At 55.1% G+C, this 16,171-nt stretch overlaps 1 protein-coding gene across 1 annotated transcript in view; it reads right to left on the reverse strand.

Annotated features, from left to right (window-relative positions):
* Window positions 1-2,309: 2,309 nt before the first annotated feature.
* The window catches only part of ZCCHC24 (zinc finger CCHC-type containing 24), a 56,626-nt gene continuing 42,764 nt past the window's right edge, over window positions 2,310-16,171 (reverse strand). Inside the window, exons 3-4 of the mRNA XM_080641980.1 lie at window positions 9,725-9,889; window positions 2,310-4,087 (exon numbers count right to left, since the gene is read on the reverse strand). Of these exons, the coding sequence (XP_080498106.1) occupies window positions 3,974-4,087; window positions 9,725-9,889 (279 nt within the window). The 3' untranslated portion in view covers window positions 2,310-3,973. The remainder of the gene's footprint in view (window positions 4,088-9,724; window positions 9,890-16,171) is intronic.

Raw genomic sequence — 16,171 nt, forward strand, 5'->3', positions numbered from 1 at the left:
GGGCTGGGAGGACGCACATCAGTAGGGTGGAGGCAGGGCATGGACAGTTGACCCAGGCCCGGGAGAGCAGAGGCACGGCCGCAAGTCCCTCCCTCCCCCTCAGCCCAGAATCTGCGAAAGCAACCAGCTCCCCACTGATGCTCTGTGTAAACAAGGAAAGCCACGAGCCGCTCCGGCCTTTAAAGTCCTTTAATACCGCAGGAAAAGACTATATTTCTAAGGGCAAGTCACATACAGATTCTCCAGGAATAAGGCACACAACGGAATGCCATCCCGAGGGCGACCCTCGGAGAGGTCGGGAGCCTTGCTGTGCTCTCCGAGCTGGGCCCACGGGTCATTTGTCTTTTTAGCTGGACACACATGCATTAATGGATACAGACATGGACAGGTCACCCCACGGGAGTGGAGGAGGTGAGCGGTGAGGTTGGCAGCGGAGAGCAGCAAGTCTGCTGCCACCAGCCCCGGGGACACCTCCCACACGTCAGGGCTGTTGTTGTGCTGGGCTACAATGTAGTGATGTTGGTTAAATACTCATTTAGAATAGATTCAAGTCTATTAGACATTAGAGGGCAAGTGAGGGCTCTGGTTGACAAATCCAAGTTCAGAGAACCTGGGGCCCCGAGGCATGGCTCAGATGGCCACCCAGAGGGGTGTGAAGACTGCCTCCATTCCTCTCGCCCTCCTGGGGCCCTGCTGACCAGGCCAAGACCAGGGCTGGCCACAGGGGGCTAGTTAGTCACATGCCCCTTCCTCCCCTAGCCCACCTCCTTACCCCCTACTAAACTAATAACCATAATAACAAGAGAATAATAAGAAGGTGCAAGGGGACAGATTACAATGCTGTTTGTTATCCTCAGCTGAGGAGGCTCAAAGGGGTCACCATCCCCCTTTCACTACATACCTAAGAATAGCTTCCCTTAAAAAGGCAATACTTTCCAGATACACATATGTATAAATACAGGACAGACACATACCAATGAGTCTAAGCACTTGGATAATATGCTGGCTACTTAATACTGATATTTTCATCCAAGGAAAACAACACAGAATAGCAACAATATGGCTTAAAGAATTGCAAAGGTTTTTTTTTTTCCTCGTCAGAATTATGTACCAACTTCATATAATATTCTATGGAGACAATATTTCCTTCTTAATGTAGTTCAGTTGCATACTTTTTACAGACCAAAGTATAGTAAAAAAAAAAAAAAAAAAAAAAAAAAAAATCAAACGAAAAAAACAAAAACCCAGGAGAGAAAAGTTCTCACCATAAATATTTTCTTGCACCTCAACAAGAAGGTTTGCAAAATACTTCCAGACATTTTGTTTGATATTCTATTGCCCTCCCAAAAGCTCTGAAGTTTTGAAAATGCCTCTTTTTGTTTGTTTTTAATGTCAAAAATCAAACAATTATTTTTTTCTTTTCTTTTCTTTTTTTTTTTTTTTAAAAAGGCCTTCCAATATATACAGACAAAAATCACTGTGAGGATTTTTCAGGAGAAGGTAACAAATTCAGTGTTGTGAGAATAATTGGTAACTATGCAGAAATTTTAACACCTATGATTTTTTTTTTCAAAATACACAAATAGTATTTGTCTTTTAAAAAAGGAATTCTGTGTCAAGTATAACTCAAAATAAATACAAATTCACAAGTAGAACTACTGAATACTTCAATGGGGTAAACACTGTTATCTCCCAGCTACATCACTAGACCTACTCACTGCAAGCGATTGTCCCTTTTGAACGTACTCAACCACACACCTGCTCGTCCCCTGGGCTCCCAGGCCTCTGAGCACTTCATTCCCACGGCAGCCAGCCTGGGCATCAGAGGCTTTTGCTGACCACAGAGAGCTCCCAAGTTCCGCCAGAACAATACAAGAGGGGGTGCAGAGGGCCCAGCCCCCCGTGGCCAGCTGGGCACAGATAGCAGGGGCAATGGCTGCCAGCTGGACAAGCCCACTGGGAAGGTCACTGTGGGGTGATAGTCCACCTCCTGTTGGCCCGTGGAAGGCCCTGGCCTCCGGCAGCCTGGAGTCCTGGCTCTTTTAGGGTTTGGGCTTCCCCCACCTCTGCAGCAGATTTGGCAGGCCCCAGCATCCCGGGACCAACGTCCCACTGTGGGGCCAGGTCCCTGGAAGAGTTGGGGCCTGGTGCTGGCAGCCGGACAAGCGCACTGCCCACCACCGGGAGCATTATCTTTGGCTGCGCACCAGGATGACTGGCAGTAACAGCTTCTCCTCGGGGCACAGTGCCTCCAGCCAGGGCGACTCCGCTCACTTTGACCCACCCGGTGGAGACAGCCGGAAACAGCTGGGTGAGGACTCCACAGTGGCATTCCCATTGGGTGGGGAGGGTGGTCACAGCCACCGCCAGGCATGGCTGCTGTGGGTAGAAGGGAGGCAGCTTTGGGGCTCAGGTTGGAGCAAATATCCCCCTTTTAAGTGCTCAGAGGACGTGACCCCCTGAAATCTACTCTGCAGCACCCCCTGGCTTCAAATACACTCACTCCATCTTCTCGACTTGCTCCCTGGACCCCTGGTTAACTTGACTGTTACTCCTCAGCTGTACAAATATTTTCATTTGAAAACAAAGGCACTGGACCCCGGCTGGGTGTCCCTGAGCCACGGTAAACACTGGATTGCAGGCCCATTTCGTGGTCTGACTTTTTCCCACAGAGGCATAATGTTGGGGCAAAAGTGACTCGGTCCTGACAACTAGCTTTCTCCCTGTCCCTGGGAGAAAGGAAGGATGCACGACAATCAACACAGGCTCCTCCCTGAGGAGGGTGGCCCTCCTGCTCCCGCGGGGGGGGGGGGGGGGAGGTTCTGCAGTGTGCCTTGGGGCTGCCCCGTGCAAGGTGGAGGGGGACCTTTCTCCTTCACTATTGCAGGGGTGGGGAAAACAGGCAGGGATGGGGCTGGCATCCCTCAGCTTGACTTCAGTGATGGACTGATGGGGGGTGGTGTGAGTGCGGGACCTGGTGACACCCTCCAAATTCAGTCCTGTGCCCAGGAGGCGGCCCCCCGCTTACTAGTGTCACTCACTGAACTGAAGGGGAAACTGAGGCCTGGAGATGAGACGTCCTCCCCAAGTTCCATACTTGGTCAGTGGCAGGGCCAGCACTTGGACAAAGGTCTCCAGACTGCCAGACCCATGCCCTTCCTGCCACACAGGGCCCTACAGCCTCCATCGGGGATGGGCTGTGGGTGGGAGGTGAAGGAGAAGGGAAGGGAATGGGCTGACAAATCCAAGCACGTGAGGAAAGTGTGTGTGGGGGAGGCGATGCCTGGTGTGCCCCAGGCCACGCCTTGGGACTCTGTCCAACATTCACAGCCTCCCCGTCCCTAACCTCTGGGTCTTTGGGGAGAGGGGGGATGCAGAACCCAGGTGTAATACCAGTGACATCAGAGGCAGTCAGGTTTGGGGCTCAAAGTGGGCAAGGGGCAGAGAGGTCCACTCCAAGCAGCAGCTGCTAGAACAGGTATCAGCTCGCCATGACTGCTGACCTGAACGGGACACAGAAACGGGGCTCTCTGAGGGTGCTTTGCGCACGGGGCAGCCTGGAAGGCCCTGGGGAGGAGAAGGCGCCGGCTGGTCTTGGGGAGACAACCCCCACAGGCTTTGGGATTCACAGTAAATTTAGTGCACTTGTGGCCAATGCAAGGCTGCTCACCAAAGGGGTCTCAGAGGAGGAGAGCCTGCAGGGGACCCCGAGGGCTTTGTGGGTTCTGTGCATCAACCCCTGCTCACCCCTAGTACCCCCGCAGACTCAGCCCACCTGGAGAGTCCCAGAGACCCCACCTTCTGCGGGGCAGCTATGTCAGTAAAACTGTTTGTCAACACACATGAGACAAGAACCTAAGACCCCCTGCCCAGACCCGCACGCCTGTGAGGACTCCCCCACACACATGGGGAGATGCAGCAACATGGACGAACACGGGCGGGCTTCTCTGGCCGGCGGAGGCGGCAGGGCCGGTCATTGCACTCGGCGGCAGTAGTAGCCCAGCACCTTGCACTTCTCGCACAGGTGCTGGGGGTGCTCCTTGCTCTGGTCGGACACGTCCAGGCCATCGGGTTTCTCCAGGGGCCTCTGCAGAGAGGAAGTGGGAAGAGGGCTCGAGGTGGGGAGACCGAGGGGCAGCAAGAAACACAGAAACACAGAGTGAAGCAGGAGAGAGAGAGAGATATGAAGAGACAGGAGAAGCGAGACATACACAGAGAGAGCCCAGAGGGAGTGTGCGTGGCCACAGAGGTTGCTTCCCAAGGCACCAGGGCCCTTCCTGCCTCTCGCTGTCCCCAGAGGTACAGGCTGGGACCTTGGGCTGGGGGCAGGGCTGTGGGAGAGGGTCCTATACCCAGAGCCCGGGTCTGGACACCCTTTTCCATTCCCCAGTACTCTCTGAGCAGCCACCGTAGGAAGCCCACAAAAACCTGGGATAGAGGCAAGACAGGTGCACAGACATTATCTGGATAAGGAAACCAAGGCCCAGAGCAAGGGAGACCCCAGCCCACGCCTCCGGACTGCCGGCACCCAGCGCTTCTCCCCTGGCTGCTGTCACTCCCGTGCCTCCGCGTGTGGCCTCAGGACTCAAGCAGAGTTTAACCTGGTCACGGTTGGTCGCAACTCTTCAGGTTCGAGGGAATGAGCCCTCAGTTCTGTGAGGGGTTGGCAGCCGGTGCTCTGGATCCCCCATCTCCCAGGGCCAGGCACACCATCTGCCATGTTTGTTGAGTGGCTACATGAGCAGAATCGCATTGTTTCCTAATAGGGAAACTGAGGCCCAGAGCAGGGAGCTGACTTGCCAGACCTATAATGCTGCTCACTCCCTGTGTGACCTCAGGGAGCCTCAGTTTCCATGTCTGTAAAGTGGGCCATCATCACACCTCGTTTGCAGAACACTGGGAGGATTCGGAGGTCTTAGTGTTTGTAAACAGAGCAGAGCAGGCACCTTTTTGTTACCAGGGGCACATCCCTGCTCCCCCCCTCCCCCCACACCCCTCTCCTCCCCCACCGGCCTCACAGCCAGCCAAGCCTCCTCTCCTTGGAAGGTTTATGGATGCTATTAGGCATGCCTCCCAAGCAGTTTCTTGGCACAGCCCTGACCCAGAAACCTGCCTGCAGAAGGGTCCCCTGCCCGGATTTGGGGGGACTCAGAGGAAGCTGGCCAGGGCCAGCTGGAAGCTCCATGCCGAGGGCGGGGTAGGAGCTACAGGCGGGTGGTGGGGCGGGGAGTCTTAGCACCATTGACTATGACCCAGGATGGTCCTGGGAGGACAGTGAAAGTGAGCGCTGCCCCCTGGCTAGAACGCAAGCCACTCAAAAGTAGAATACCGCCTTTTCTGCCCAAGGACGCAGCGCCTGGCCCCGAGGTGGCACTCAGAGCGAGCAGTTCGGGGATGGAGAGGCAGGGGCTCTGGGAGATGTGCGTAGGAACCGTGGTGGGCAGGGTTAGGATCCAGGGGTAGGAAGCCCATCCCTGTGCTTCCAGGCCTGAAGCCACATGGGACGGACTGGGAAAGGACGGGAGCATTGACCTCACCGCAAGGGGCTTACAGGCGACCTGCTTTCCCGGCCAGAGAAGATTTGTCCCCAGGGCACTTGGGCTGGAACACCAGCTCTGCCGCCCACGAGCCGAGTGACCCTGGGCAGGCCACCCAACCTCCCTCCGACCCTCCATTCCCCATCTGTGAAAGGAGATGTTACAACACGTTTCTCATGAGATTGCTGTTCCAACTCAATGAAGACCAGGAATAGAAAGAGATGGCATATAGACGCTATTAATGCTGCTGCTGCCACCGATGATGATGATGATGATGATGATGATGATGATGATTAATGGAAGAGGGACACCAGCTGGTAAAGTCAACACAAGTTGAAGCCAGGATGCCAAGCTGAAAGGCCCAGGCAGGTCACATCCCCTGCCCTCCCAGACGTCTCCACAAACACCTACAACATCTCCATGGCCTACAAGCCCCGAGGGCTGGGAGCTCTCTGCCGGCCCGCTGAGCTCACTGCCTGAGTTGTAAGAAGGGCTTCCCGATCTTGCACTGACCCCGGGTCCTGTACCCCCATCCTAGTGATCCTGGCCACACGGGGGTCAAACAGAAGTCTCCCATCCCCTGACCAAACCCAGCCTGGTTCCACTCCCCACCCTCCTCTTCATGCTGGCCAGGGCCCCTTCCCTGAATGGGTCTTCCAGGTGGGGCCAGAGAGGCAGAGTAAGCAGGCCGACACCCCCATGCTCCCCATAGTTTATACTTTGCAAAGTGTTGCCGCATAAATCATAGCACCTAACCTCACCCTTCCTGTGAGGGACGTAACACCATCTGCCTCACAGATGAGGAAACTGAGGACCTAGGACATCAAGGGTCTTACCCAGGGGCCTGCAGCTTCACCTCTTTACCAAGGGCTGGTGGCCAAGATCTTTCTCCTTTAGAACCTCAACTTGCCCTTCTGTAACCTGGGTGGGAGGTTAACAACATTTGCTCTGTGTGTGATAGCACTAAATAAGATCACTTTATAACCATAAAGAACTCGGCAAGACTTGTTGCTGTGTGACCTTTAGCTAGTCACTTAACCTCTCTGTGCCTCAATTTTCTCCTCTGTAAAACTGGGCTAATAAGAGGACCCACTTGATAGGGTTGTTGGGAAGAGTAAATAAGCTAATATATGCAAACTTGTTAAGACAGTGCCTGGCACATAAAAAGCAAAGTGTTGGCCAGTATTAATATCATATATTATTACTATTAGGGCTATGTAGGGCTGGGGGCAGGCTGGGAACAGGGGAGCCAGCTAAGTCCTGAACCACCCCCTGCAACATCCTCTCCATCCCACTTGCTGTGATCCTATCAGTGCCCTGCCCCCCTCTGCTGTTCCCCCTCCCATGGTCCTGGCTCAGCCCCGTCTGTGTGAAGGAGCAGGGAAGCTGTCAAGACGACTCCCCTCCACCCTCCACAGAGGGAAACACTCAGCAGCTGGGACTAATCGCACAGGGCCAGCCCTACCCCTGCAGTGAGGCAAAGCCCAAGTGTTTTCTTCTGTGGGGGGCAGGGCGGGAAGGGGGCTCTGCTGGAGCCTGACAGAAAGCAGATGTGGCAGGGGAGGAAGGAGCGGGGAGGAGGAGGGTTCTCAGGAGATGGCTGCCCCAGCGGTCAGAGCTCAGGGGGCAGGAGAAATAAAGCAGCCCCTCCACCACTCTCTCCACCATGGGACCAGGGGTGGGACGCCAAACCCTCCCTCTCAGCTCTTCAAAAGCTCCTGACACCACCCCTTACCCTCTGCCCGGTCTGCAGCCTCCCTGTGGGAGGAGACCCCTGTGATAAGGGACTGAGGCTGGGCCGTGACAGGAGCCTGGTCCTGGGCCCCTTGTTGCTGGCTGGCTAAGTGACCGTGCTCAAGTTCCAGTCCTGTCTGGGCCTCAGTCTCTCTGTTGCACACAGCGAGTGCTCAACAGACAAGGGCTGAATGACTGGGGGAGGGTTTGGGACAGGAAAGCAGGCCACACGCTCTTGGAAGATCCTTCCAGGTTGGGTCAGGGACTCTGATCCTGGGCACGGAGATGGGGAAGGGATCAGAGAGGCTATGCTCGGATTGAGCTTGGCAGGAGAGAAACGAGGAAACTGATGAGGCATTGCCGGCCTGAGGAAGGAGGCACCAGCCAGGATGGGCCTGGCATGGAAGAAGGGCTGCTGAGCAATGTAGAGGCAGGGCCTAGGAGGCTGGAGCCACTGAAGGAAGTTGGGTCCCACCCGCCTTGGGGCATCGGTCATGCCTCTCTGCTTAGGTCACAGAGCGTGTGAAAGTCACAAGGACGAGCCTCCCAGACCCCCAGCACAGACCCTCGCCATTGCCCACCTGAGCCCCTGTGGGAACTGGCCTAATCTGGCTCCATGGCCCGCCAGCCATGTGACCTTTCCTCCCGGGTCCCCTCATCCCCACCCAGGCTACTCATCTGCCCCCGGCAGCCCCGAACTTTCTCCCTCTTTTCTACTAACCTGGAGTAAGTCACATACACCCCTTGCCTCATTTTGCTCCTCTGTAGTTTGGGGAAATAAGAGAGCTGACTTCAGGGGGTGGCTGAGAGGACAAACATATAAAGTACTCAGAGGAGTGCCCGGCCACCGCTCGCTGCGCTCATAACCTTCCCCATTGCTGCCTCTCCCATCACCGAAACCCACCTGCGGCCGCCTCTTCTCTCCTGCACCGGGAACATGGCACTTTGGTTCAGCACATGGGCCCAGTGCATGGGAGGCTGAGCTGGGACACAAACGGGGCCTGTGTGCCTCAGGGCCAGGCTCCCGACAGTTTAACAGACAAGGGCAAGTTCAGCTCTGGGCCCCACTTCCACTGGGGACCCTGGGGACCCCAGGTGGCTTCTCGGGACCGTGCCTTCCCTGCCTGTGAAATCGGGATGAACAGAACCCAGGTGGAGGGCAGAGCACAGATGGAGGGCATGCGGGGGCTTGGCACACAGTACCTGGGGTGACCACGCCAGCGATTCTGAATGACAGTGGCTAACCCTGGCTGACTGTTCTGTTCGCTTGGAGAGGAAGCTCCTGGAACGCCTAGCACCGCCCCCCCCCCCCCCCCCCCCCCGACCTTCACCTTCTTTCAGCGCCTGCACAGACCTGGCGAGAGCCCACGAGCCCTCCCAATAGCATGGCCACGCCCAGGGCTGGCAGAGCGGAGCCCCGCGCAGGCGAGCCTCTGACCATCAGAACGGGGCATGTGTTTGTGGCCTGGGCCCAGGCCTTGTCAGGAGTCACCAGGAGAGCTCAGGAACCAGGACGGTCTCCTCCAGACTGCCCACCCCACCCCGGCCCCGACATGCTCCCCAGACACTGTGTGCCCTGTGCCCGCCTCCCCCTGGTCACCGGGGCCTGGGCCTCTCCCTCAGCGCCCTTAGGATGTGGCCTGCCCCTCGGCCACGGCCAGTTTCCAGTCTGTCCGCCTGCGTGGCCATGCTATTGGGAGGGCTCGTGGGCTCTCGCCAGGTCTGTGCAGGCGCTGAAAGACCTGTGGGTGATGGGACCATGAAAACCGTTGGGGCGGGGGGATGGCGAGCCTACAAACAGGAAATGGAGGCCAGCACAAGGGTCACACAATCACAGAGCATTTGGACCATGAGCATCCTCTCCTCCTCCTCCTAGTAGGACAGGGGCCAAATTCTCTCCAACGGCCCGGCAGCCCCTCCCTCCGCACTCTGCTCCCCCCTACCCCCCGCTCCTCCCATGCTCCGTGCCAGCCTTGTCCCCTACTTGCACGTGCTGCCCCTCACCAGCAGTGCCCGTCTCCTCCGCCACCCCCACCCAACCCCGAGTACACGACCCTCCACTCCCCATCTGAGCTCAGTCTGACATCACCGCCTCAGGTGCCCCCAATGCCCACCTCCGCACCCCTCTGCCTCCCTTTCCCTCAGGCCCCTCTGCCTCCTGCTGCCCTTCCATCCCTCTCACAGCAGCATCCAAGTTCATCACTTCCCAAATGCACCTGGGCTGCGGTCTCAGGCCTCGGTGCATTGCCCCTTATCCTCCACTCCTTCCCCCTTCCCCGGGCAGCAGCGCTCTCACCCCATCTCAGAGGAGACAGGAAAGAAAGCTAACTTGAAGGGATCTGGTCTCATCCTTGCCATAAGAAGGCCTAATGAGAGACAAAGTCACCCTCCCTCAGCCCTTCAGAGACCTGAGCCCCCTGCTTCCCACACCCCCGCCTGCCCCGCCCGCTCACCTGCTTGTGCGGGTACACGTTGATGTGGCACTTGATGCACTCCTGCCCCATGTTGGCCCAGGAGTTCCCGCTCATCCATTTTCTCTTGCACTTGGGACACTTGTACTCGCCGAAGCAGCGCTTTTTGCCCTGGTATGGGGTCAGACCCTCGCCTTTGGGGCGTGCCTGGAGGACAGGAAGCAAACATAGGGGGTTGGGGTCCACAAGGCCAAAATGCTGCCCCCCCTGGGTTCCCCCTCTTCAGCTCTCATACCCTGTGTCCCCGTGTGCAAGCACTCTGTCCCCAGTCCAGAGAACACCAGGGTCACCCCAGCGCACACACGGGAACCCAAGGCTGGGAGGCAGAGGACAGGGGAGGTGGGGGTGGGAGGGTGACGTCTTTTTCAGTCAAGGGCGCAAAGTCCTTAGTGGAGCTAGAAGTCACTTCCTTAGCTCAGTTGTCACAAAGAGGCGCGTGAACCTGCGCACAGGTGCTCGTTGGCTCAGTGTGTGGTTTAAGGGTTACTGACGAGGCAACACGGGCACCGCCCAGCTTCGTACACATACAGTGCCTCACCCCTGCTTCCCACCACCCTCTCCCCGACCTGGAGGCACACCGCCCCGAAGATACACTCTGCATTTACAAACATATGCAACATATGTACACACACGCTTTCTTCCCTCGCTTGTTTAGAGACGTTATACTGGTTCTGCATCTTTCTTTTTTTTACTTAACAATGTATCTTGGACATATTATTGTAAGATAATATATACAGGATGTCCCCAAAAATGTATACACACTTAACAGCTGATAGCTCAATTGATTTTTCTTTCTTTCCAGATTTAACCCATTGGAATTACTGATTATTCAAAGTGTGTATACCTTTCTGGGGACACCCTATATCTAATCAAGTATCCTTTTCCCACATGAGAACAAACAGAACTGCTGTTTTCTAACAGTTGCATGGTATTCGCACACTTGCAGTTCCAGTACAGTCACAGAACATCTGGGTGGTTTCTGCTCTTCCACTATTACAAACAATGCTCCAGTGAATAATGTGCATGCATGTGTGCGTGTGCATGTGTGCGTGCGTGTGTGTGTGTGTGTGTGTGTGTGTAGAAACAGAGACAACATTTGTGGAATAAATTCCTAGAAATAAAAGTGGATGTGCACTTTTAAGTTTTAAAGGTAACAACAAACCGCCACTGCCTTCCCCTGGGTGTCCCTTCTTAACCTCCTCACCAGCAGTCCTCATCATTGCCGACCTGAGAGGCAATCTTCTGAGAGTAGCTTTGACTCATATGTCTTCTATTGGGAGCAAGAGAGATGTTCCCCATGCATTTAAGAACCATCTGCAAACTGTTAGTCCAAATCCTTTGTAAATCTCTTTCCCTGCTGGGGTTTGTTAATTTTCTTGGTCTGTAACTGCACTTTACATATTAAGGAAACTAGCTTTTTCCTACATGGAATTTTTAAAAATAGCTTTATTGAGACATGATTCTACATCTTACCTGTTTAAGGTGTACAAGTCAATGTTTTGCAGTATAGTCACAGTTATACAACCATCACTACAATCTAATTTTAGAACATTTTGTTACCCCCAAAAGAAACCCTGTACCCATTAACAGTCACTCCCCATCCTACCCCCACCCCCTCACCACTCAGGCCTAGGCAACCCCTAATCTACTCTCTGACTCTAAAAAGTTCCCTATTCTAAATATTTCATGTAAGTGGGATCATACAATAATGGTCCTTTTGTGTCTGACTTCTTTTACTTAGTGTAATGATTTTAAGGTTCATCCATATTGTGGCATGTGTCAGTACTCCATTCATTTTGTTACTGGAAAATAGTCCATTGTATGGGCATGCCATGTTTTATGTACACTCATTCATCAGATGATAGACATTGAGTTGCTTCCAATTCTCGGCTGTTAGGAGTAATGCTGCTGTGAACACTCATGTATGAGCTGCTTAGTGCTTATAAAGTTGAATTCGTTGCCCCAATATTTAAAAATGAGAGATTTCACACAAAAATATGACCCATTGGTCTGGAATGCTTATGGCATCTATCAGCTGAAGTTGCGAAGTGGCCACTCCACCAGACCAATGCCACCTGCACTGTCACCTACGTGGCATGTGCAGGCTCAGAGTCGGAGACAGGCTTTCACACAGGTTCTGCACCGTGACTACACACCTGTCACCTGTCCTTCCTGGACTGGCCTGAGTAGCACCCCTGGGAGCTCATTAGAAGTGCAAAATCGCAGGCCCAGCCTCAGATCTACTGACTCAGAATCTGCATTTCAACCAGGGGCCCAGGAGGTTCACATGCCATAGAGTTTAAGAAGCACTGGGCTATGAGATGATCTGTTTCCATAGTAACGTTTGCCTGGGAAACTGCCTATTTATGAGGTTGTGCACCAAGGTTCAGAGCACAGACTCTGGATCCAAATCCAGCTCCGTGGTCATGAGCAGGTTACTTCACATAAGCATGCTCTCAGGATTAAATGAGATGATACACGTAAAACACTTAAAACTGTGCAAATCACTCGACCTCTGTGTGCCTCGGCTTCTTCGTATAGAAACCCAGGGTGATGGTGAAGGCCTGCCGCCCAGGGCTGTTGGAAGAATGGCTGCTTCCGTGCACATGGATGTCTTAGCTCAGTGGTTGAGCACTGCAAGTGCTCTGTCCCGTCGGCGATTTAGTGTGATTCTCTCCTGGGCCTATCCAGGGAGAGGGAGCAGGCTCGGTCCAGGAGAAAGGAGGCTAGAGCTGAAGCCAATGGGTGCAAAACGTAAGAGGAAAGTTCCCAGGATGGGGGAAGGCCCGGGTAGAGGTGGGCTTGCTCCCCCTGGGTTGTGGGGAAGCGAAAAAGGAGCAGCATTAGGTGCCTTCCCATTCTGTAATTCTCAGGCAGGGACCCAGGCTGCAGAAGCTCTACAGACTGGGCTGCCGAAGGGCAGAGGGAGGGCGAAGAGAACAGACATTTACGAAGCACTGTGTGTGCTGGCTTTGCGCTCAGGGCTCCGCATCCTGCAGGCCCCATTCACCTCTCCTCATAACCATGTGGGCAGGGAATATCACCAACCCATTTACCAGATGGCGAAACTGAGGCCTGGGGAAGGAACAGGACTTGCCAAAGAGTTTTCAGTGTGAGGAGCAGGAGGTGAGGCCCCGTCTTGGCTTACCTTTTCCGTCACCCCCACGTGTGTCCCAATTATAAAGCTGGGGCCTGTGCTCAGGAGGAGAAATCCGCCAGGCCCCGGGGCCCCCAGCTCAGCAGGCCAGTGGCTCTGTCCTCCTGCAGGTCAGAGGAGAGACGTGGCCTGGCGAACAGGGGTGATGGAGGCGGGCAGCCGCTTCCTGGAAGGGCTCAGTCCCAACATGATTTAGCCTACAGATGAGGGTAGGGCCAAAGGGAGCAGAACTTTCTGACAGAACAAAGGTTTCTCTACCCCCCACACGATCCCTCTGCTTCCTCTCAGAAAGGCACGGCCTCTTCTCATAAACTTCGCATGAAACAGCCGGTTATGCTGACGGCTCTGCAGGGGCCGCCACCACCTCAGCCGGGAAGGGTGCCAGGTCCAACCAGACTCTCCTGACCCGGGCCCCTGCCACGTCCCCTCTGGGGAATCAGATCTGCCAGGAGCCTGGGCAAAGCTCTCTGGGGCTCAGAAACCACCGCTTCAGGCACAGACAGGCCCTCTGGAGACCAGAGAATCAAGGGGCTTGCTCAAGGGCACACAGCAAATCGGGGACTGAGCTGGGAGGAGGGACTGGGTCCTCCTGACCTCCGAAGCTGGGGTAGAACTGCTGTGGGGGGCAGCTTGGGAAGTGGGCGGTGGCGGCCTGCGTGGGAGTAGGAGGAGCAGTGAAAGCGGGGCTGGGTGGGGGTGGGAGAGCCGTCCAGGCGGCCAGCGTCTTGGGAAGAGACGCAGATGATGCTAACACTATTTGGACGCTTCTTCGGTTTTCTTTCCACCAATTCATGAGATTTCTGGCCATTGGCCATAAGATGGTGCACTCCCGGTCATTGGGGATAGGTAAGCAGAAGCTGGGTGAACTAACTAACAGGAAAGTTGCCACCGGGACTTATGACCTGGTCAGGCAGTTGGACCGAGTCACTTTGAGGGCATTTCCAGCTCTGTAGTCCTTCCGCCTCTTGTTACTGGTGAAGGGCCACCAGGTAGGTGTGAGAGGGGCACTCATAGACGGTGCTGGGCTGAGGGCTGAACAGGTATGTTTCCTACTGTATTTCCAACGTGCAACTTGGCAGTAAGCCTTCAAAAAAAAAAAAAAAAAAAGTAAAAAAAAAAAAGTTCAATCCTTCCCCTCAGCAAATCCAGTCCTGAGCAACCATCCTAACTGTGACCAGAGTTGTGGACCAGAGCCCTGTTCTGGGATGTTCACTGCAGCCTTGTTTATGACAGTGAAACACTGGAACAAGCTAAGCATCCAACATGATGCTCCGCTTCCCTACACGATGTCACACCCATTGGATGAGTGACAACAGAGCCATTAAAATATTTATGAGGATTTTTAAAGGGTTTGGGGAAATGCTTACAAAGAAAGCAGGATAAATGATCAAATATTGGCTGTTTTTAGAGTGAAACTGTAAAAAGGGAAACGAGGTAAGCAAAGGGCTGGCGGGAAATCAGCCAGAAGGGCTCAGAGGCTGCCTCCAGGAGTAATTAATGAACTGTCTTTAACGAGTAGGTACCAGTACACCTTTGACAAAGATAGTTTGTCAGCGGACTCCCTGGCCTGCAGGCTCCGCCTGCCCACAAGGGGGCGCCCTGCACTTTCCCAACAGAGATGGTGGCTCTTGCCCGCTTTGCCCCTGTGGGTGTGGACACTGGGGCCTGGGTTCAGGGCACTGGTGACCCCTGGCTACTGGTTCCGTTGGACTCTGCTCGGGTCCGAAGAGCTACCCTCCTGCCATCCATGGAGTGGACTTCCTACTCCTGGATCCCGTCTGCTCCCTGGATTTGAGGACAGCCAGAGAAGTATCCACACCTGTCACAGGGCACAAGAGCCCAGCTGGTCCCTGCCCATTAGCATCCCTGCCCTGCTTCCCAAAGTCCCACCAGGAGTGAGCCAGCCTTTAAAAGGGTGAAGCAAGTTAGAGGGAGTCCCTTTTGTGGGGAAATGACAGTCAGCTGTGGCAGCTTGAGGCCAAGCATCCCAGGGACCCTGGGCTCAGGAGGTGGCAGCACCCGGGGTTGCTGAAGACCTGCGGCTATGCCCAGCACGGCACGACCCCAGGCGGGTTCCACCCCAGAACGCACAGGGTCTGCTCTCAGGGTACCATCCCGGCTGTGGGCCCAGCGGAGGGCCCGTCCCAGCCCTGGCCGCACTACCTCCGCCTGCCCAGGAGAGCAGGCTGTGCCTGGCCAAGCTTTGGGACAGACGAATAGCCACACGAATTAGGTGTCTAGTCAGGGCCAGACCCTCTTTGAGTCACTTTATGAGCCAAATAGGTTTAGTCCCAGGTTTCGGAGGAGAACACTGAGGCATGAAGAGATTAAGGAACTTGTCCAAGGCTACACCATCAGCAAGTGGCAGAGTCTGATCTGAACCCTGGCCGTCTGACTCAAGCCCACTCTCTCAATTGCCCTGCAACATGCCAGGATCGCAGGGAGGAGGAATCCGCCCAGCCAGGATGATGAGAAACAGGGAAGGGTTGACACTGTAGTGGATACTGGCACACTGGGTGGCCTTGGAGGCAGCCTTCCCCTCTCTGGGCCTCAGTTTCCCATCTCCAGAACGAAGGTGGCCCTGACGCTGGGCAAGGTCACTTTCCTCCTGAGGTCAGAGGTCAGCTGGTGCTCAGCAGCCCCACGGCCGCGCCCCCTCTGCCATGGGGCTCTAGGCCGGCCCCACAGTGTGTCCAGCTGAGAGGCACTGGCTGGAGCCAGAGGAGCAGGGAGGAAATAAGGAACAGATGGGCTCCCCCTGGCTCGCTGTCCGCCTGTCTGCCTGCTCTCCTGCAGCTGGGCCACTGAGGTGGTCTTGGCCGAGAAGAGAGACAGGAAGAGCTGGGTCTTAGGACTTTGCGACGCCCTTCCCGCAGATGAGGACATGAGGCTGAGAGGCAGGGGGTCTGGCCCACATGCACAGGACTCTTTGCGCATCCTGTTGGCCCTTCCTGGACAGTCCAAAGGGTTCTGGGGACCCTTTCTGGAGGCTAGGGGACCACCATGGGAAGACTGTGCTCTTCTCTCTTTTGAGGGATAATCGATCCTTTTGAGCCCCGCCTCTCAGCCCACAGGCGCCTCTCTGCCCTCCCTGTGTGTCTCCTTGAGCCTGGGCCAGTAGGGAGGAAATGGGCTGTGGTCAGAGGCCCCGATTTGGGCCGGGCTGCCTCAAACCCATCTTAGAGCCTCAGTTTCTTCATTTGCCAAGGGAAAGGCTGCTATGAAGTAGCTGGGACACTGACCTTTAATGAGCACTTACTATGTGCCCTCCA

The sequence above is a fragment of the Plecotus auritus genome (assembly GCF_963455305.1).
Source record: "Plecotus auritus genome assembly, chromosome: 9".
In the NCBI taxonomy this organism is placed as follows: domain Eukaryota; kingdom Metazoa; phylum Chordata; class Mammalia; order Chiroptera; family Vespertilionidae; genus Plecotus; species Plecotus auritus.